At 38.0% G+C, this 21578-nt stretch overlaps 1 protein-coding gene across 1 annotated transcript in view; it reads right to left on the bottom strand.

Annotated features, from left to right (window-relative positions):
* Positions 1 to 21578, bottom strand: part of GUCY2F (guanylate cyclase 2F, retinal) — a 97002-nt gene that overhangs the window by 65450 nt on the left and 9974 nt on the right. Inside the window, 4 exon segments of the mRNA XM_033201145.1 lie at positions 3886 to 3982; positions 7815 to 7899; positions 9296 to 9650; positions 20423 to 20724. Of these exon segments, the coding sequence (XP_033057036.1) occupies positions 3886 to 3982; positions 7815 to 7899; positions 9296 to 9650; positions 20423 to 20724 (839 nt within the window).

Genomic DNA, 21578 nt, shown 5'->3' with positions numbered 1-21578 from the left:
TTATTGTTTCTAAAAATCTAACATTAAAAAAAGTCAATAGCAGACCTAGGACAGCATCCCACCTCAGGAGTGGCTCTTTTTGTGATACTATCCTGAATGGCATCCTTCTTTGTGCAGGTAAAATTAATGGCAGAGGGATCCCAGAAAGCAATAATAGTAGAGAGTGAGCAGATCACATGCCTATATATAATTTATGAGTCTGATGCTTAAATGGGTCAAATTCTCTATTCCTGATTTTTGAACTTGCACACATAAGTCTGGTAGGAAAGGGCTGGGAACTGCACAGTTGAATGACAAGAGGAAGAGTACCTGCAATCTGTGTTAACCTTTAAAATTGAACCTCTGTCTCTTCAATTGAACCAGTAGACTTATTTCACATGAAGACATATAAATCAACAGGTTCCTCATATTCTCCATACCTCCAAATGTGCCTTTCTTAGAATTAAAGCAATCCAGAGCTAGCAGTTACATTTTGGTATTGTCTAGGAGTGCCCCACCCTCAACTCCAACATCCTTGTTTTATAATTAGGAAACAAAAACCCAGAGAGGTACATAGGGACTGGGACAAGATCTTGGTGTTATATCTGGTCCTGTGCTCTCTCACAACTACATTATGCTTTATTTTACTTTGCTTGCCAATAAAAATTAATCTTAACTACTTCCCAACACTCTACCCCTTAATAGTCTTTGATCAACTAAAGATTACAGCTGAGTTAGCCCTGAGTTAAGCTCCTTCTATGAAGACTATCACAAAGTTCCAAGACAATGGTAAACTCCACCCAGCCCCCAATGTGCTGAAATCTCAACAGCTCAAAATTCAGACAAGATGGAAAACTTGACTCTTCACATAACCCCAGCATCAACCTGAACACTCCCCAACAGAGCAAGGTCAGGGAGGAATCTACTTCCCTTTCATTCTTTATTTTCATATCTCAGCAGGAGTACCTAGATCTGTATATTGAGATATAGACCTCTCCGTGAAGGGCAAAGGAGAAAGCAAGAGAATTGCCAAAATCCACACACATTTTGACTTCAGCTTCATTTTCTTCTAAAAACTTCCTTTCCTAACCTGACTTCTCCTGACCTGCCAATTTTTCTAGACGGAATTAATTTTATATTCACTAAGAGTTTACACTTTCAGACATTCCATTTGGATGGAATTCTTGGCTTGGCTTCTTGACTGATTAGGCACAGCCAGCTGCAAGTTTGTGACTACACAGCAATTAAGGAAAATGTATGCTTCCCCTATCTCTTCCCATCAGAACCTCCGATACAAGCCAAATGCCAAAAGGGATCTGGAGGCCAAGAGCTATGTTCTTCTAGGGTAATGCCATCCTTTTCCACCTGGGCCAAAATAGTAAAAAAATAAAATAAAATAAAACAATCTTTTTTTTAATTTACAAAAGAACATTCCCTACTATAAGGCTACCAATCCCTTATAACGGTATACCAATCCCTTAGTAACAGTAATAGCCTGTTACTATTCATTTTTGTCACTCATATGGTAAAAAGTGATGACGTTTTATTCTCATGTCAAAATGTATGCACAAATGAAAAAAAAAACTATCAGGATGAGCAAGATTTTAAAACCCTAGGTACTTTGTTTACCTGAAGGTAGCACTGCTCAGCTATTTATGGTGATTTTGTGAGGCCTGGTATGCTTTAGTCACCAAATATGGCTTATGTCTCAGTACAAATGAGAGGAGGAATAGGTGGAGGTCTTATAGACTACACTGGACTACTGCAAATCCTATACAAATTAAAGCCTCATTCAGTCCAAAATTGAGCTATGTGTATCATTTTGATAGGTTAGAGCTAAAACATCTAGGCAATTGATATGAACTGTCATTTTGACATGGATACCACCAAAGAAGTGGGGATTTTACAAATAGGTTTATTGCTTTTGACTGAAACTTTACTATATTTTGCAACATTTAGACAATAATTTCTAATCATCTACTTTTACTACTGAACATCCATTTCTGGATAAAACATCTTGTCACAAAAGTGAATACTTTTTTCTTAGTATTGGGTTATATATTAGGATTGCTTCAGAGCTTGTATTTCAACATCTATACTTTCTACTTAAAGCAGGAAATTTTATGCAAGGCATATTGAGTATGGCAAATCCAGACAAATTCCACTACCATGAGTCCCAGGGTCCTTTGGTGGCTCCAAAAATGGGGACTAATATCAATAAACTTTTATGCCACAAGGGTGGAGTGTAGGCTTCAGCCACAGTGACAGTTTTGGCTTTCAGCAATACATTTCCAGGAACACAATATCAACCTTACGAAAAGATCTGATGATTTAAACAAGCAAGAATTAGGGTTATAATTGAAAATTAAATCAAACAGCTGAACAACTAATTTGACTCCAACTGCTCAGGGTAGTACCATGTAAATCCATTCTCACCCAGCCAACTAATTAAAAATACCTTTCAATTTCACTTTCAGGCAAAAGACCAGTTTGGTCACTGAGATAACAATTAATTCTCAAATCTGGCACAGTTGTGTAGCAAGAGTAAATGGCACATGAAGACAATATAAGGTGTTTGTATACTCTTCCTACATCCACTACCATACTATAAATTACAGACTAGTGTCTTTACTGTGGCTACATATACTAGCACAAGGAGACACACTAGCTAGCTTTGACAGTACTCTTCCCCACATGTTCTCTTCTCCAAGCTTCTATTTATGCTGTTTCCTCTGCCTAGGATGCCTCACCTATGGGGCCAGATAGGTAATATAAAGAGGCGAAATATGCTGAGTATAAGACAATGTAGAGTGGTAGGAATGTATCAAACTGCAAAGAACATGCCTTTTCCACAAAACACAACTACTACTGAGTTATAGCCAATTGTCAGGATGAGATCCAAGGTTGACAGATCTTCCAACTTTTAAAGAAAACTCAGAAATCCAGATTTTTATATGTAATTTCATAATTTCAAAATTCTGGTTTTTCTCTTAATAACTGTGAGGGTGAAACAAAGGTGGTTACCAGTTTGTGACCTAAACAAATCCTATACTTCCTTCATTAAGACTCAGTTTTTGTGCTGAGTTTCTGAAAAGCCTCCCTCCACTGATCTGCCTCCTCTGAAGTTCTACCACACTCTAGTTTCTTTGTACAACATGGCGCTCATCGTCTCTCTTGTATGGTATGATTTGTCTCTCTAACTTAACTGCAGTCCTCTTGAAATCTGGGACTACATGTCATCTTTCACAAAGCCTAGCCCCAGGGGAGGACATAGTAGCAGGCCTTTAATGAAGATCACCAATTACATTACAATCACAACCAGTGAAGATCTTTGGTGAAATGCAACTCTCTTTCACTAGTTGATTAATTCACCAAACTTTTACAAGCACCTACTATATTATAAGCATTATGTAGGCTAACATTTTAAAAGATATATTGCTGCCCTTGAAGAAATTACCATCAAATGTTTAGCCCATATATACAAACAACTACACAAAGTCAACGCTAAACTACTGCTCAAAGTGCACTCATTCACTTGCACAACAATGTTCTAAGGTTGCACTATTTAATAAAAATGTAACATGAGCATATATGTAATTTTAAGTTTTCTAGTAATCACAATTAATAAAAGGAAACAGGTAAAATTAACTTTAATAATATACTTTAACCCAATATATCTAAAATATTTAATTTTGACATTTAATTAACTTTTGTAACTGTTTAAATATTTTTTTAAATTTAATAAGATATTTTACATGTTTTTGTACTGTCTTCTAAACCCACTGAGTATTTTACTCCTATAGCATATCACAATTCAGACTAGCCACATGTCAAGTGCTCAATAATTATCTGTGGCTTGTGGCTACCATATTGGACAGGGCAGCAAAAGAAAAGGATATGCCTTACCTTACTGCCAAAGTGGGGGTTGATAAACGTTACATCCTCCAAAGTCAGTAGAATTCTATTGGGTCCTTTGATCAACTGGATTTTATTTATACGACGCCTAAAACAAACATGAAATCAGAGGGTCACAAGGGACTGGGTGTTTTGGCAAAGCCAGGGTTAATTTGCCCTAAGATAACAGTTAAAGAATATACAAGGTATACAAGGTAATTGGGAGGATAATCACACATGGATTTTTACCATAGTACCCACAGGAAAAGAAGGAAGCAACCCGGCCCGCACAACTTGCAGTTACAAAGACCAAAAGAGAAAAATTGAAATGCTCTTGAAGACGCATCAAAAGAGAGGTGCGAAGGCACTACATGGGAATGGTATCTCAGGCTAATAAAATGGTGATCCCACATCAAGGGCACATTCATAACACTTCTGAATACATTTAAGGAACTCAATACTCTTTCTCATATGCCATAGTATTTATCCTGATAATACCAGGGCCAAGAATCATTAATCTCCATTTTATAGACAAAAACACATTAGAGAAACAAAACAAAATTGAGCAAATTGGCATGAGATCCCCTAGCCTGAGGCAGAGCTGGAACTTGAATCCTTGCTCCCTGGCTGTGGGCCCAGATTTCTGCCCATAAGACGCTTGTCTTGTAAAGTTGCCAAAGCAACAGGTTGAAAAGTGGAAAAATTCAATCAGTTGGTTGCTTTGTCTACATGATTCCAAACAAGTAGGCTGACTGAGTTTTCTTCTTTACTGAATTGGTCTCTTGTCTGAGCATTACAGACACAGTTTAAACCTGATTCTCTCTAAACATGCCCATTAATTTATAGTGAATGTAATTATTTTCTACAAATCAATTACTAGACACATAGGAGTTTATGATGTGTACTCACACAGTCAGGTAGGTCTGACTGGGCAACTTGAAGACCTGGGGGGAATCTTGATTAGTCGGTATACTTGTTTTGTTGTTTTGTCTTGGGGGCTCTGACAGCTACAATTTGGCTTTGCTTTTTCCATAACCCCATAATGGTTACTCTGTGGAATGTGTTAAAGCCAAGAGCCATCGTGGAGAAAACAACCACTGAATCAAAATGCTTTGTCAAGTTGCTTTAAGAAGTTTGCAATGTCACTGTAGCTTTAAGTATCAGCAACTCAGTTTTTCTCAGTGATTCCACTGGTTTGTAAACAAACAATTAATGCGTTTCTAATTGTCTGCCAACAAATATGTCCCTTATCACTGTGGGAGCTGCTGCCCTGCAGAGAAAATTAAAAGAGTCCTGTAGTGGATTCTTGGGTAGAGCACATGAATCTTTTGGCAAAGTAAAGCATCACTCCCTAACTTATCTGTTTCATATGTGTGGTGAATTGTCTTAAAACAGGCACACCTGTAAAAATAATCATGCTACAGAGTACACTCTAGTAGAAAGCAAACTGGACTCCCAATCCAGATACCTGGGATGTGGTGCAGATTCTGTCATTAATTAGCCAGGTCCAGGTGACCTTGGATAAATAATTTAACCTCTTCACGGCTCAGTGTCCTCATCTAGCAGGATAATAGTCCTTGCATTACCTGCTTTATAGAGTTGTTTTGAAAATCAAATCAGATAATGTATGTGAAAGTGCTCTGAAAAGCATAAAGCACTATGAAAGTATGAGGGCTCATTATTATCATTATCATCATTAGTATAACAAAGCACGGGAGAGCTTTATAGAAAGGCGATGCAATCTGGTTCCGGAGGAGTAGAGAGAAAGGAGGAGTTCAAAGAATCCTTTGTTTTGGGGTGGTTGGGTTCTTTGCATGTCTTTCTTTCTGAAAAAAAACTTAAACAATCAAAACATACAGAAAAGGAAGGAACAGAGAGTTACTCTCCTGCAAGTAATCACTGTCTATTACAGAATCTCATCAGCCGCTCAGCTCTTCTGATTGCAGCCGTGGTGGGCAGAGAGGGAGGAAGGCAGCAAAGAGGGGGCATCTTTTGTGCTTTGTTAGCTGAAGAACCAAGGACCAAGTGAGTCTGGGAAATGATGTACCTCTTTCCCATCTCTGAGTTTTCTGTGACCACTTGAAGTACCAATTGTCTCAAACTCATTTTCCTCTCCAATCATTTTCCTCTCTAATCAGGTCCCTCTCCAATAATTTTCCTCTCCAATCTTTGCCCTTCAGCCCACAAGATTCAAACAAACCCCTCCCCACTGTTTTTTTTTTTTTTCTTTTTTCCTTCCTTTTCCAAGAATTGCAGACTAGGCTCACTCAAAGCCCAAAGAACCAGTCCATACAGTGGGAAAGATGAGTGAGAACTGTCAGTTGGGGGGTTGACAAGTAACATAAACAGCTGAGTAACTACATTTTCCACACTGCCATGGGATGTTTTGGCATTAGGTAGACAGAGTCTGTTACTCCTCAAATCTCTCTAGACAGGGAAGCTTTTTGATTGGATAGAGTTTATTTTTGCTAAGTATCTAATGATGTTAATTAAATACTTTATTCTTTGGCAGCAGCTAAGTTAAAGATATTGAATTTCTATTCTTAGCAGGAATATATCCAGTTACAGAAATTAAAAAGAAAAATTCCTTTGAACTAGTGTCTTTATCAAGTGTGTTTTAACAATTCATAAGCTACCTACGACTCTGTGTGACTTTATCAAATTTCTAATACTGGGGAAATTGGATAATAGAAGTTTTTCACAGCTATGCCAACATTTTAAACACTAAGAGTAACACCTGTTATGGTTGCAATCCAGGATTTCACAGACTTATTAAAATATCAGAGCTGGGAAGGCTCTTAAACATCATCTAATCCAATTTCTTCATTGTGCAAATGAGAAAATTCTGGCCAAGAAAGGTTAGGTGGCGTGCCCAAGGTCACATAGCTATTTAATATACTATAGAAATTTTTTCATAGAACTCAACAAAATAGCCTCACTCTATTCCCTACCAATCCAGGCCATATTGTTGTCAGGACCACCCTTAATAAGAGGTGACAATGATGTGATTTGCAGGGTGGCAATGGGAAAATGAGATGGCTATAATTTACTTTATTTTTCACTTTCCTCCAATTGTTCTAGTATGGAGAGGGTCCAAGTGTTAAAATGCAAAGTTTATAAGAAAGAGCTGTCATGTTAGGCCATCTTCAGCCACTTATCCCTGATTCTGTAGTACCTCATTAGATTATTTGGTCATGTACTAAGGGATCTGAGGGAGGAAGGCAAAACTTGATGATAATAAAGATGTTGATGATTAGACAGGATAACTTTTGCCCAAGGAAGCAAGATGGTAGAAATCTGGAATGTGATACCCTGGACAAAAGGCATGAATATCAAAGTGAAGATCCTGAGCTTCCAACAATCAGCAAGAGACTTCCTTGGTCTTGGGAAGCGGTTGAGATTTTACCATTTATTGAGCACCTACTATGAGTCACATACTGTTCTAGGTGCTTTACTTATTTTAGTTTACTTAATCCCCATTATAGTCCTATGAGTTCATATCATTATTCCTAGAGCTTGGATTTTAGCAAAGTCTGCCTAATTCTTGGAATTCATTAAAATATCTCAATTCCATTCCCTATCATCACATATCATTTGGGCAAGGAGATGGTTACAGGAGACTCTGCTAGGAGAAAGGAGAACAAAGATAGGGAGTACACAGGCCCTAAAGTACTAGTTCTCTTATTTCACCATTGTGTTGAGAGCCAGATCTATTCACAGACAACAACACTGACAACACAGCTGAGGAAGTTATTCTTGGCATCATGAAAACACTTCACTCTAAATGGGGCCTGTAGGAATGGTAAACCATTGTGGAAAAAAGAAAATCAGTGGGTCATGTAATGAGGCAATTGTACTGAAACAGGACTTCCTGGAAATCAATATTAACAAGGCTATTATGGGCTTGTATTTTTTATATACAAAAAGAACAAAAAATGTACCTTATAAAGTAAGCAAATCCATTAATAGACAGCAGGGCTATAAGCAAAGTAAGGCAGACCATCATGGCAAAGGCAGCGTCGATGCCTGCAGAGAGTGAGAGGAAGAGGAAGAATGGCATTATCAGAGAGAGGCAGTAAATAAAGGGCACCGCAGAGTGACTCCTCATGCTTCTGGTGACTCTAAAATCAAGCTACATCTACCTAACCTAATTCCATTTTTTCTCAGCACAGTCTGTCTTGTTGACTTTATGGACACAGAAAGCAATTTCACTGTTCTGAAGCAAAACCACTCACCACTCTGACAATAACAAATCACATGAATTAAGGCTTACCAGAGTGTTTCTTTGGAGGAAAAGTCCACGAATGGAAAACTTTGAGTACCTTAATTTAAGTTGGACAGCAATAGAGTTCTTGAGAATAAATATGTTATCTCACCTGTGAAGGGAAAGTATTACCTTGCCTTCATAAAATAAAAGGCCTTTTTAATTCACCTGAGCCCATAGACCTTGCAAGTTATAGATGAAAAATACAGAACTTCTCCTTCAAGCGTGAGGGTAAGTCTGGTTTTGATAATTAGTGCTTTCATCAGAATGTAACTTAGCCTCCACAAAATCTAAATATTTGGATAGATTAGTAAGATTTTTGAGGGAAATATGATGTGAGTGAAGAGGTAGCTGGATATATCATGCTAAAGCAAAGTAGAAATCAAAGCCCCTTTCAAATAGATGCATTTGGTTTTAAGAGTATGGTATACAGTTGCATAATAATATGGGTCCTTCCAATGATCCCCTCTGGCTCTCAGAGATTTGACCAAGTTTCCCCTCTTCCACAAGCTAGAGGAGTTCCACCAGTCAATCAAACTGCAAGTATTTACTGGATACCTACTGTGTTGGGCAGTTGGGCACCATAAAAATTATTAGCTATGGTCCCTACCCTCAAGGAGCAATATATTTGGGAGTGGGGGTGGAGACAAAATCAGTACACAAGAAACAATGAAAAGCAATTTTGTGCTAAGCTGTGAGGCACAAACTTTTATTTCAATGGGAGTTCAGAGAGGAGAGAGTATAGATATGGTATTTCTGTGGTGGGACCTCATTGGCAGGATTTGGAAATATCAAGGGATGGATAGGGGACCTTGAAAGCAGGAGAAACAATCATAGGTCATAGCCTACAAAAGAGTAAGAAGAAGGCTAATGTCTTCCTCTTTTTAGAGTAAACTCTTTGGGAAAGACTGGGATTCTTTTTAAAAAGAGTGGTGGGGAGGCTTTTAAATTGTGGATGATTATTCAGGGCTGCAAAGTATCTCTCATTGTTCTTATTATTTTAAATTAACTAGATAGAGTGCCAAGAGATGTACGTCACTCGAATGCAAATGACTGATTTTATGCATGTTTCAATATTAAAATACGCCTTCTCCTAAAGAGGTTCCCTTGTAACCCAAGCTGAGCCAAATTGACTACTAGCGATTTTCCATTCCTTACCTCCATGGCAGATCTTCCCTTCTGCAAACCAGCATTTTGCATCTGCTCTAGGGGGCCTGCCACCAGGGAAGTGAATAGGGATCCCTCCGAAACGTAGCAGCTCCATTTCCATGTCCACAGTGTAGGTGCTATGGAGTTCCCATTCTTTCCAGTTGGTGTCCAGGATTACATATTCTGAAATTCCATTTCCATTTGAATCTGTCCTTATCAACTGGTTGAATCCATAGAACTGCATGTTTCTGGAATGCTGAACCAGGCTGGCAGCACCAGCCTGTCCATTTTCTTTCATAGCATTATTCATGGCTTGTGCGATAAAGTAAATTGAATTGTAGATGGTTCCAAACAACGGTGAAACCTATTTTTAAAAATTACAATTATCTTGAGCCCTGGTCACCCTAGAGCGATCTCAGAGTATATTCCAAGCCTGTGTTCATTATTATGGTCTGCACGTCTGAGTGAAGTAGAGCTATGAAGACCCAGAGGAAAAAAATTGTTTCTAAGGACTTGCTCAGTTTCTCCCCTGAATTTTCCTATTTTTCTCCCCAGGCCGTCACATCTTTAAATATATCAAATATGACAATTTTATGAGCAAACCAGGTCATACACAATATTTTTTATGCTTCTAAACTAAGGAAATGATTTAGAATTATAAAGGGCACTTAAGAAAAACAAGCATAGAATACACAAGGGTAATTCAAAGGAAATATGCCAGGTTAATTACTGGTGCACTGTGCATGGTAAAATCATTTTGCTGGCACTACTGGAGTGGTAGGTGTGTGTGGAAAGACTGTAAATAATGTGTCTCCACAGTTCATGTCTGTATCCTGTCTTAGTTCAAAATGGCTATTTTTCTGGACACATGCTCCCCAGAGAAAGTGAACATTAGAATTCAGTTTTAAACACATACCTACACATACACACTCACATGTATGCACACGCAAACATCCACCCTGACACATATGCACCCAGCTATCTAGAACCAAAGTTTGTAGAGTATAGAGAATGTGAATTTTAGTCAGAAAACCTATTGGTGTGCAAAGTGGCAAAGCTTCAACTTAAAACAGTAGGACTGCTAGGGTGGATAGCATAACTATGCCTGCTAAATAAATATGGTAAAACCAACAATGTTTTTGTATACTATGCCCAGATGCACTGCCCATTAACCTTGTAAGTTTATTTTTGTATAAAATCTTGTATCTTTTTTCCAAAAAGGTAGAGGATGAGAAAACAATTCCTCTCTTCTCTGTACCTCCCCCCACATGGCCCCTCACACACGCGGCCATGGCTTCATGGTTTTCCATGTCACTTCATTTCTAGGATGGAGTTCAAGAAAGCTATGGTCATGCCATTTTTCTGAGCATCAGGGAAAGCTGATACTTGCTACTTTGGTTTCACAAGGTCTAGAAAGCTAAGCTCCTGTAACAACCTTCATGTGAAAAAAAAGGGCTTAAAATTGAGTGAATCATTTTTTATTAGAATAAAAGTCAAGATGCAGAGAGGTGTAGCAGATAGCAAGACACTGCCATGTCCTGTTAATGTAGAGTGGGGGTTTTCAACACCAGCTGCACATTAGAATTACCTGAAGAGTGTCAAAAATAGCAGTGCTAAACCCAACCCAGACCAACAAAAAGAGATGCTTTTAGTTTGATACCCCAGTAATCAGCATTATTAAAAGCTCCTCAAATATTCTAATATACATGCAGGATTTTAAGACATCAGTTTCGAAGATGATACCCTGTCCTGTGATCAGTGCCTAATGCCAGAATGTTTGAGAAAGTCATTTATCAGCTTTCTCTGTGCTTCCATTTCTTCCTCTGTGAAAAGAGAACACAGAATCATGAATGTCTAAACTTTAGAAGTCATCTTGTCTAACTATCTTACATTATAGGTAAGAAAGGGAGACACAGAGAAGTTACATGATCTGTCAAGTTCACATACCTGAGCATAAAATAAGGAGTAAAATCCAGGTCTCCTGTTTCTCAGTTTAGCATTCTTGATTGGAATATATGTCCCCTGTGGTCCCTTCTGGCTCTGAACTCCTGTGAAAATTCCTAATACTTGGTATAGTTCAGGGACAAAATTTAGCTTGTAGACATTTTTATAGCCTGTTTAAGGGTTCTTCTTCATCTCGCTGACCTCTCTCTTCACGTTGGAGTGCCCCAAAGCTCAGTCTTTGGTCTTCGTCTCTGTCCACACTAACTTCCTTGGTGATCTCTTTTGTTCTCGTGGCCTTAAGTACTAGATCTATGCCACAACTCTCAGATTTATACTTTCAATTCAGACCTATAGCCTAAATTCCAGATTCATATAGTCAATTGCCTACTTTTATATCTCCACTTGGATGTTAAAAATCAACATACTCAATGTTGAACTCATGATATTCACCCCAAATCCTCCTGATCCATCTACAACTAGTCTTGTCAATCTATGTTAATAACTACTCCATTCTTCTAGTTGTTCAGGCCAAAACCTTGCCCCACATAACAGAGCTAACTACTAGCAGAGCAGAAATCAATACCTCCATCTCCAGAGGGTTTTATTCCAATGATCTTCCCTCATCACCCTGTCTCAAGATGTACTCTGTAGAAATAGATCATGAATGGATGGCATGTGCTGCCACCAAGGTATCCACACTTAGTTGCCTAGCACACGCTGAGCTCCCTTAAGAGGTTTTCACTAATTCCCCCTCCTGACATTCTTGGATGCTCTATTTGATTGTCTTTGGAATTTCTGCAAAACCCTGACTGTTTTCTGGGGGCTTTGGTAGGTTATGACAATAAGTGAAGGATGGAAAGTGGAGTATAAAATCAATACTGGTAAAACAAATAAGTGAAAAAAAAAAAAAAAAAAACAGGGCAGCAAGCTCCTGAAAGCAAACAGAATGCTAGTGTTCTGTTTTGAAAGGCACAGAGCCTTCTGGGAAAGAAAACTGCATCTACCTACAGCCAAAAGTGAAGATTAAAACTCAAAAACAACATTCCCAACTCTGAGTTGCTCCAACACACTGGGTTTTCAGCTGGCCAGGCTGTGCCGGCTTTTGTGCTCTGATTGACCTATTGGAGCTGACTGACAGAAACTCCCAAAGACGACTGAAACGGAAGCCTGTTCTTCAGGATTCTCTAGCCTAGACAACACATGTACTCACAGCCACAACACTATGGTAGAGAGACTTATAGCATAGCTATAGTAACAGCATTCACTTGCAAAAGAGGGGCTGTCACAATGGCCCACTGTCACTTTGAGGCCTTGGAGTTGTGCTGTAGTTGGTATGAGTTCCTGTTTCACCCATTGTGCCCTTCAGCCAAGGGAATTGCCTCTTCCCATACATCAAGGGCACACTCTGTTGGCATCATTCACAAAAGGTCTCTAGTTGCACTTGCCACAAATAATGAGAAAGAGAAAAGGTAAAAGGTGGAACACGGGAAGAAGAGGCATTCTCTACAGGCCTCTATCCAGCTTCTCACTGAAGCTCCAAAAAAATAAGACAGAATTAGCGGGAACTTCTGTCAGAGAGATGACCTTGTTGACATCGCAGTCCAAAATGGTGAGACCACTGATGACTAAGCCTATTGTTTTTGCCTGCTGTATAGACCTGAACCTGAAAGAATTAATTATGAATGATAATTAAAACGTATCACTGGTTTTTATTCTGTTACTTTAGATAGCTCTACCCTAGGCTTTTAAAGTTTTATCCAAGAGAATAAGGTCTGGATCAGGAACAGTAATATCTGAATTTGTTCAGTATAATGGTTCGTGCTGTTGTTAAGTTGACTACCATCAGTTCAGATTTACTGTGTCTGAGAAGACACAAAACCGGCTTCCAAAGAATTTTGTCCTCAGAAGTGTACATTAAAACATGCCTAGCTTGAAAAGCCATCACTTGAAGGACAAAATGGCACATCAATTTTGAACAAAAAGTCAGGCACATGCACAGATCAAGAAACCAAATGATAATTGAATTCTTGTTATTAAAGGCAGCACCTCCAGTAATGCATGATCTCAACCCTTGGGCATAGCCAAGAGATGGATAAAAGACTAATGTGTTTGATGTGATGCACATCAACACAAAACCCTTATTTTGTAAAGAATGGGGTAGAAAGACACTCTTAGCCACTGTGAGCTGCAGGCAACCTTTTCTGACAACCTTGTTTGGTGTGCCCCATTCTGGAATGTTCCAGTCCTAAACACATCTGCTGCAGCCTAGCATCCCCCTGCCAGGCACCCATATTTAGGGTAATGGAAAACAATAGCAATAACGAGCATAAGGTCCCCAAGTTTGCTAAAAAATCCTGAGGATTTCCTTTGCTTAATCAAATAACTGTACATTTGAAAAAATATCCAAAATGTGTGTTCCAGCCATATATATTTGTGGCCAATAGAATTTAACTGAAAACAAGCATTGGGAATACAATGAAAAGGAAGAATGCAGGCATCAAACCCTAATTCAGAAGTCTAACTTGTGCCAAAATTTAAAGGTACAAAGTTATAATCCTTGCCCAATCATCCTGAGACCAAATTAGGAAGTTCATCACTGGTGTGCCCACCCCTCAAATCTCTCTATTCTGATTTATTGTTCTCTTTTCACAGGTCCTCATAAGGCCCTAGTACCACCTACATTACAGGAAAACAATTCAATAAATCTATTCAAATCAAAGTATTAGTCACTTAGCAATGTTACTTTGCCTGAGTAAAGCATTGGCATTAGATATTATTAGCACAGTGGAATAAAACATAAGCCTAATGTGTGGTTAAATGATCAGGATCTGGTAGCAGCCCTGGGTTGGAATCCCAGCTCTGCCACTTGCCAGCTGTATGACCTTGAGCAAGTTACCTTGAGCCTTAGTTTCCTCAACCACAAAATGTAGATGTTAATATATCTAATTTGTAGGCGTTGTCTGAGGATTCCATTGGATCATTTATGTAAACGACCTGGTACAGAGTAAACACTGAATATACAACAGCTGCTATTGTTTGCATTTCAGAAGAGGAGCACAGGGCTCTGGTAACATCATCCTGGAAGTATAGTGTTCAAGTCCCTTGTCCTAGTTTTGAACTGGTGACAAGAAGTACTAGAGTCCCAATTTTAGACCCAATTTCCTTAGCACCTGAAATGCAAAAACTGTTCTCCTTCATTGGGGGAAAGATCTCATTTCTATTTTGATCTCTATTATATCCCCTGCAGAGTGCCTGACCCACAATAATATAATAATAATAAAACTTTAATAATAATAATAATAATGGCTAACATTAATTGAGGGGTTATCAGGTGCCAGGCAAACTTTTGTGACTTATTTTTCCTTTATGACTTTCCATATTCTTCCTGATTAAACAAAATGAAATCAAGATTTGTTTTTTTACTTCACTCTCTTTCTCCTCTCAAACATCACTCTCAAACAAAGAGAACAAGGAACAGAAACACTAAATCTCCATATCTAATGGTATCAGGAAACATCCGTAACCCTGTACCACAGAATCTGAAAATAAAAATTTGCTACAAACATGGCAACTGATTTAGCAAAGTGGAGAACAGTCAAACCTAAGTGCCTGTAGAGGGAATTATTGATAAGCAACAAGCAGATCTGCCCCGTAAGAATCCTGGAAAGACTTAGTAATTACAACCACCAAGTACTGTAGAAGTGAAGGTGAGGCCAAACACTAAAAGAGGGAGAGCTCTTTGAATGTCTGCGTAATAAACATGTAGACATCCCCCATACCCGCCTCTACTGGGAGGTGCAGATGTCTATAGGAAACAGATTTATGATTCAGAGCAGCTCCAGAGCTGGGGCACTAGACAAAAAGGAAGTTGGAAATGAGGTGGAGCACAAAAAAACAGTGATGGAGTTAAAGTTTTCATTCTTAATGGTGAGAATCCCAGTCTTCTCCCAACATTGCTTCTGGAATACTGACAGCTATGATTATGACTCCAAGAAGATTAGAAGACTCTTCTCTGAAGAAAAAGACTACCTCAAAAGCCAAGGCCTACAGACACTGACCAAAAGAAGCAAACAAAAAGCAACTGGTTGGCCAACTGCCCTGTACTGAAGCCACTTGTCATATATCCATCATGCGCATAAACCTTCAAATCTGCGGACATCTAAGGAAAACTTTCAACATGAAATAAAAACATGAAAAAATAGGAACTGAGGAAAAAACAGATAAAATAGAGAGCAGAAGGAAACGTCAAAAGAACTATAATGAGTACCTCAGTGAAATAGGGAAAATACTGTACTGATAAAACAAAAGCAGAATGCTATTAAAATAATCAAACAACAAGAATGAACTCTTGGAAATTAAAAATATAACTAAATCATTCTTAAGAATTAGTAAAAGCGTTAGAACACAAAGATGAGAAACTCTCCCAGGAAGGAAAACTAAAAACAAAAATATGGACCATATAAGATAAATAATAAGACAATTAAAAGATCAACCAAGGACATCTTATATCTTGTATATCTCATAGTATTCCCAGAGAGAAGAAAGACAATGTTGTTCAAGAAATAACAAATAAACAATAGAAGAAAATTTCTCATAAGGAATCAGCTTCTAGATTGAAAGCCTCCACCAATACAGCATATTATGTGTCAAAGACTCATACGTCATCATGAAATTTCATAGCATCAGAAATAAAGAGAACATTTTAAAAGTTTCTGAGGGGATAAAGAGGAATGAAAATAGGTTGTATCAAAAGATTAGGAATAAGAATGACATCGGTGTTCTCAATACCAACAGTGGAAATTGGAAGACAATGTGACGTGTCTTCAAAGTACTGACGGAAAATGATTTCTATCCTAGATTTATATACTCATTCAAACTATCAATCAATAGTGAAGATGAAATAATGACTTTTCGGACGTGCAAAATCTCAAAAATTTACCTCCTGTAAAAAGCTACTTCAGGGTGTGCTCCACAAAAATGACAGATTAAACCAAGAAAATAGGACACGAGATTCATAAAACAGTAGATCCTGCAGAGAAGAGAAAGAGACATTTAAGAATTATGAAAATAGAAAACTAGCATATTAATAGTTATGCAGCAGCCTTAGGGAGCAACATGTTTAGATTGGAATAGGAAGACAGAGAGCCCCAGCAAAAACAAATGAAATTGATAAGAGATTTAATAGGCTTTACTATGTATAAAATGTTTTGAGAGGATTTTACAGCCTTATCAGAAAGTATGGAAAGACTTAGACATTCAAATTAAGGTAAGCAGATTAAAAAATAAAGCAATTATTAACCTGGTAAAAATGAAAAGTTACATGTGACAAGAATTATAACCATAGTATATCATGTGGATCAGCAATAAATGATATTTACCTAGGTACTATGTTAAAAATACTAAATGTGGATTTAACTATAAATCATGACATAACCATATTTAAGGTTTAAAGGAGAGTAAGGAACTACAAAAAACTAAGAGTGCTCCTCAACTATAATAGTAATGCAACAAATAATGCTCAAAATTGATTAATTAAGAGTCACCAGTAGCAGCATAGCATTTAGAAACATAGAAGTAAATACCAGAATAAAGAGCTAAAAACTATGAAAGTGGTTGCTTCTGATGAAGGGAAGAAGGAAGGCCTTATAGACTGCTTTGTTATTTATATAAACCTTTTAGCATTTCTTGACTTTTAAAACTATGTGTATGTATCACTTTGATAGCTTTTTCTTCATTCATTTTTTATTTGTTAAAGAAGCAAGGGTATAAATTAAGAGATGTTGCAGACCACTGCTGTAGGCAATGCTCCTTGTATATAGAAATCTCCATTTCATTGAAAGTTATTGGGCAAGGAGAAATACAGTGATCCTGTTAATGCATTTGCTTAACCATTTATTATCTGTGTGTCTCACTAAAATTAAGGTCTATAAGGGTGGCAATGAGTGATGTGCTAGTAAGTGTTTGACAACAGCTATATGGAGAGGGAAAAAAAACTCTTATTTGTAGCATTTGCCCGTTTCTGTGGTGTAACTACTACTATCATGCCTGATTTCAAGCTACCAATTGATGTCACTGAATGCAGAGCTGGGAAAAGATGCACAAAATCAGCTTTTCTGGACTGGTTCTAATATACCATTGCTAGAAACCCGTCTGTCTTGTTCAGTGTTCTACCTAGGGTTCAGCATAGTGCCTAGCACATCACAGGCGCTCCATAAATAGTTGTTGACCTGTTGACCAAATAGGGAACAAAAAACAGAAGCCGGGGATAGGCAAATATCAAACTACATAATTTGATCTGAGAATATGCCATTTATAATTTTGAAAGCTGGAAATACTGAGAGACTCTCTGCCAGTAAGCAGAAAACTTCAAGAGAGTAGGAAGCTAAAGTCAGATTGTAACTTAGATGCTAGGTCACCACCAATCAATAAGGTCATCCTAGCCTCAAAGGAGAAAAAGTGGAAAAAAAGGTAGCTGTGAGCCAGGCACTCTAATAGTCACTTTTTACATGTTACTTGTTTAATTTTCACAGTAGTCCTAGAAAATATAGCTCACAAATCCATTTTACATATGGAGAAACTGAGGCTCAAATGTCTAAGTAACTTGCTCAAGGGCACCCAGCTAGTAAAAGTGAGAGCTGGAATGTAAACCAAGTTTGTCTAACACCTTAACATTTGCAGTTTCTGCTATACTGACTGCCTTCTAAAGTACCTTTGAGCAAGATAATTTAGGGAAAGTGGGGGTTTTGTTTATCAGAGATATGAAGATAATTATCTCGCCCTTTTATCATTCTTCAGTTATGAAGGTCCAGACTGGGCACCTGCAAACTGAGGGGTACAAATGCATCCAAACTGGCTTTTTCATAAGCTCTGGATTCTTTGTTGTAGCTATTCTATTTCCTTGTGTAAAGCAGAGTGCAGGCTGCCTAGCAACCAAGCTAATGGCATCTTTTTTTGCCTTAATTACCTTATGTTTTCCACAGGCTCAAAAGGATTGACGCAAATATCAAGAAAAGAAGGTCTGACTTTTTATATCAAAATACCTGTTCATATATATACGAACAATACACAAACACATACATGTGCGCGCGCACACACACACATACACCCTCTCCTTCCTTTGATTCTTTGATTCAAATAGAAAGATGACTTTAATTTTATCTATGTGATGCCATATCATTGGCTAAAAAGTACAAAAATTCACCATCTAGTTGCTTGCCTATAAACACATCAAACTGGTTTGACCAACCATTCTTAGCAATTTGAGGAGTTTTGCAATTCTTGACTAAACTGACCAGTTGTTTTCAGCTATGTGTGTGTGCGCATGTGTGTGTCTCCTAAAAGAGAGTAATACTTATTATAAACTTATCAGTAACAATCAAGTCCAAATCCAGCATTGTTAATATCTCTGTTATTAATTTGTTTATTAGAACAAGAATCGGCAAAATATTTGATATAAATCCCCCAAGCAGAAAGAGATACATAAACCTAAATTTCATTTGAATCACTATTCAGACAGAGAAGCAGCCCACAGGATGATGAAATAAAGGACAGATAAAAAAGAATATGAACATCAGATACAATCAACTGCCTACCTAATAGCCTTCTTTCTTGCTAACAGAATCTCAATTTTGTTCACATTTTTCCAGCAGCTATATATTTTGTTCACACTTTTCAATCACAGTTGTCACATTCCTCCTTCCAGATTATTGGTTTAGGCACGGGCATGGGACACAATTGTGACAAAGAAGGTATGGGAAAAAGTCTGCTTGGGAGATTCTGGGAAAGATTTCCTCACTCTTAAAAAGAGATGCAAGGGAAAGACAGCCTCCACTTTCACCTCTGGACATTTCCACCTGTATGTGATGTCTGGAACTGTGGCAGCCACCTTGGGACCATAAGAGGAACCAGCTCATGAGGGCAAGTTTAGCATGCTATGGCTTGTAAAGTGGAAAGATGAAAAGAACATGTTTCATAGATGACATCATTGACTGCTGAATTAACCAACCCTGGGGCCCTCCTATCTTCAAATTTTGAAAAAGAATTATTACTTAAACCATTTTGTATTGAGCTATTACTTACAGCTGGAAGCAATATGGCTAATACAGTATTCTAGCAAATGCCAGCGCTTTTAAATTTACATGTATGTTGTTCTAAGTACTTTTGAAAATGCCTACTTTCTACATCTGGCCTCCAGTGTACAGAAACGTCCCTCTGTACTTTTTCCCATCTAAATGGCTTTTGTCTCCCCATCTTCCTCTCATATTCCTCGTCTTCTTTGTATTCGTCCTCTTTGTTTTTGTCTTTGATCTCCATTGTTTTCTCTACTTTCTTCCCCTCCTCACTCCTTTTTTTTTCTCTAAGCCTTCAGTGGCTATGATTGGAATCTGAAATATGCCTATACATACATTTATCTACACATATATAAATACTATTTCTTGTATATCAGAAGGAGGACTTCTTCCCCATTCCAAGTGGCCTGTCTTCATCCACTTACTCGTTCCTCCCCACAAAGGAGAAACGAATTAATCTGACTGGTTAGTTTGGAAGGAGAACTAAGTATGTGCAGCTCAGCCCCTCCTGTCTTCTTTCTCTTGGGAGCAGACTACCTACAAGAAGCAACTGCTCTGCTGTTCCTCTCCAGACTACACATTTTACAAAAGGCCTGCCCTCGTGGGGCAGGACTGCAGTGGTCCAGCAATGCCATTGACCAGATGGAGAAGTTTGTTTAATCCTTGGGTTCAGTATTGGGAAGCTCAAATGCCTACAGGTAGAAGCCATATCCTCCAATACCAGAGTTATCAAAAATAAAGGTGATAGTTTATTATATACTAGCTCTTTTGCCTTATTGTTAAATTAATTCAGAACTTACACCACAAACAGGAGTTCTTTTTATTAGGCTCCCTTGAACAGCACCAGTATATATTAAAGTTTTGTTGCTCTGTTCTTAAATATATTTATTTTTCCTGACTATATAATGTCATCATGGGCTGCTTAAAGATAAAAGAAAAAATCTCAAATAATATGCCTTTGTTTCACAAATATTTTCAGCAAACTAAAGATGTTTTTAATTTGTCTGTGGTTGCCTGCCATTGATTGGATCTCCTATGGAATTGAGACTATTGGTATGAAAATAATTTACCATGCTGATGTTTTAGGTTCTCAGCTCATGGTAACTTATGAATGTTTACTTACTTGATCAAACTCCAGCTTCTCAGGAATTTCACCTCTTGCTGCTGCCTCTGTAAAGGCTTGATAGAAGGTCTTTTCTTGGGACTCCACTGTAATGGTCAACACTGCATCATAGGCTTCCCGGAGCTTTGGGTTGTTCCTTAGGACCTGGTAGGGAGTGTGCTTATAAGGTAAACTGTAGAGCAGGGCATCATAGGGAACAAAGACGTAGGTTCCATCAGTCATTTTCAGATCATGAGCCCATTCCAAGAGATGCATCTGAGTCTCTCCCCCAATCAAAGCCGAATGCATACACATGATGATTACTGAAACCAACAAAGCAAGGAGGTTGTGGAAGCAATCTGCTAGTAAAGCACAGTACCAAAAACTACAGAGAGGAAAAATAAATGTGTTCTAACCAATTTGTAAGTGGTTTCTTATGCCTCCAAGATAAGCAAGATGTTGTCCTGAGCTGAGGCTGAGGTATGTTCATGGACTCTGGATTGGGGACAGTGACAAGAGAGAGATGCCTACAGGCTGCAGAGCCTAATACCTAGACAGGAAGAAGAACTAGTATAATAAATGGGGGGTAACACAAAAAAGAGGCTTTAAGGTTGGAAAAATCAGCTTTACATCACAACACCACCAGTTTTAACTGTGTACCCTTTTTTAAATTACTTAACCTCTCTCTGTCTCATCCATAAAATGGAGATAACAATATGTACTTAGGGGGTGGTAGTGATGATTGAAGAAAGGAGACAAGTCATTTACTTAGTACATAGCACCCAATAAACAGTAGCTACTATATACATAAGAATCAGAAGAGAGAATAGTAAGAGAGGATGGAAGATGTTACCACAGCCACTATTGCTTTTTATTGTCCATCTCCTACAAACATGCACTCTAATACATTTTGACCAACTGTTCTCATCCTTACCAAGGTCATTATAGACAATGAAAAGCACTAACTCCCTCACCTATAAATGTTACTACAGGTTGAGTACTCCTTATACAAACTATTGAGGACCAGAAGTGCTTCAGACTTCAGATATTTTTTGGATTTGGGATATTAAGTATAATATTTGCATTATACTTACCTGTTGAGCATCCCTAATTCAAAAATCTGAAATCTTAAATATTTTAATGAGTATTTCCTTTAAGTATCATGTTGGTGCTCAAA

The sequence above is a fragment of the Trachypithecus francoisi genome, unplaced genomic scaffold (assembly GCF_009764315.1).
Source record: "Trachypithecus francoisi isolate TF-2019V2 unplaced genomic scaffold, Tfra_2.0 Lachesis_group6, whole genome shotgun sequence".
NCBI lineage: Eukaryota > Metazoa > Chordata > Mammalia > Primates > Cercopithecidae > Trachypithecus > Trachypithecus francoisi.
This window is presented reverse-complemented; position numbering and strand designations above follow the sequence as displayed.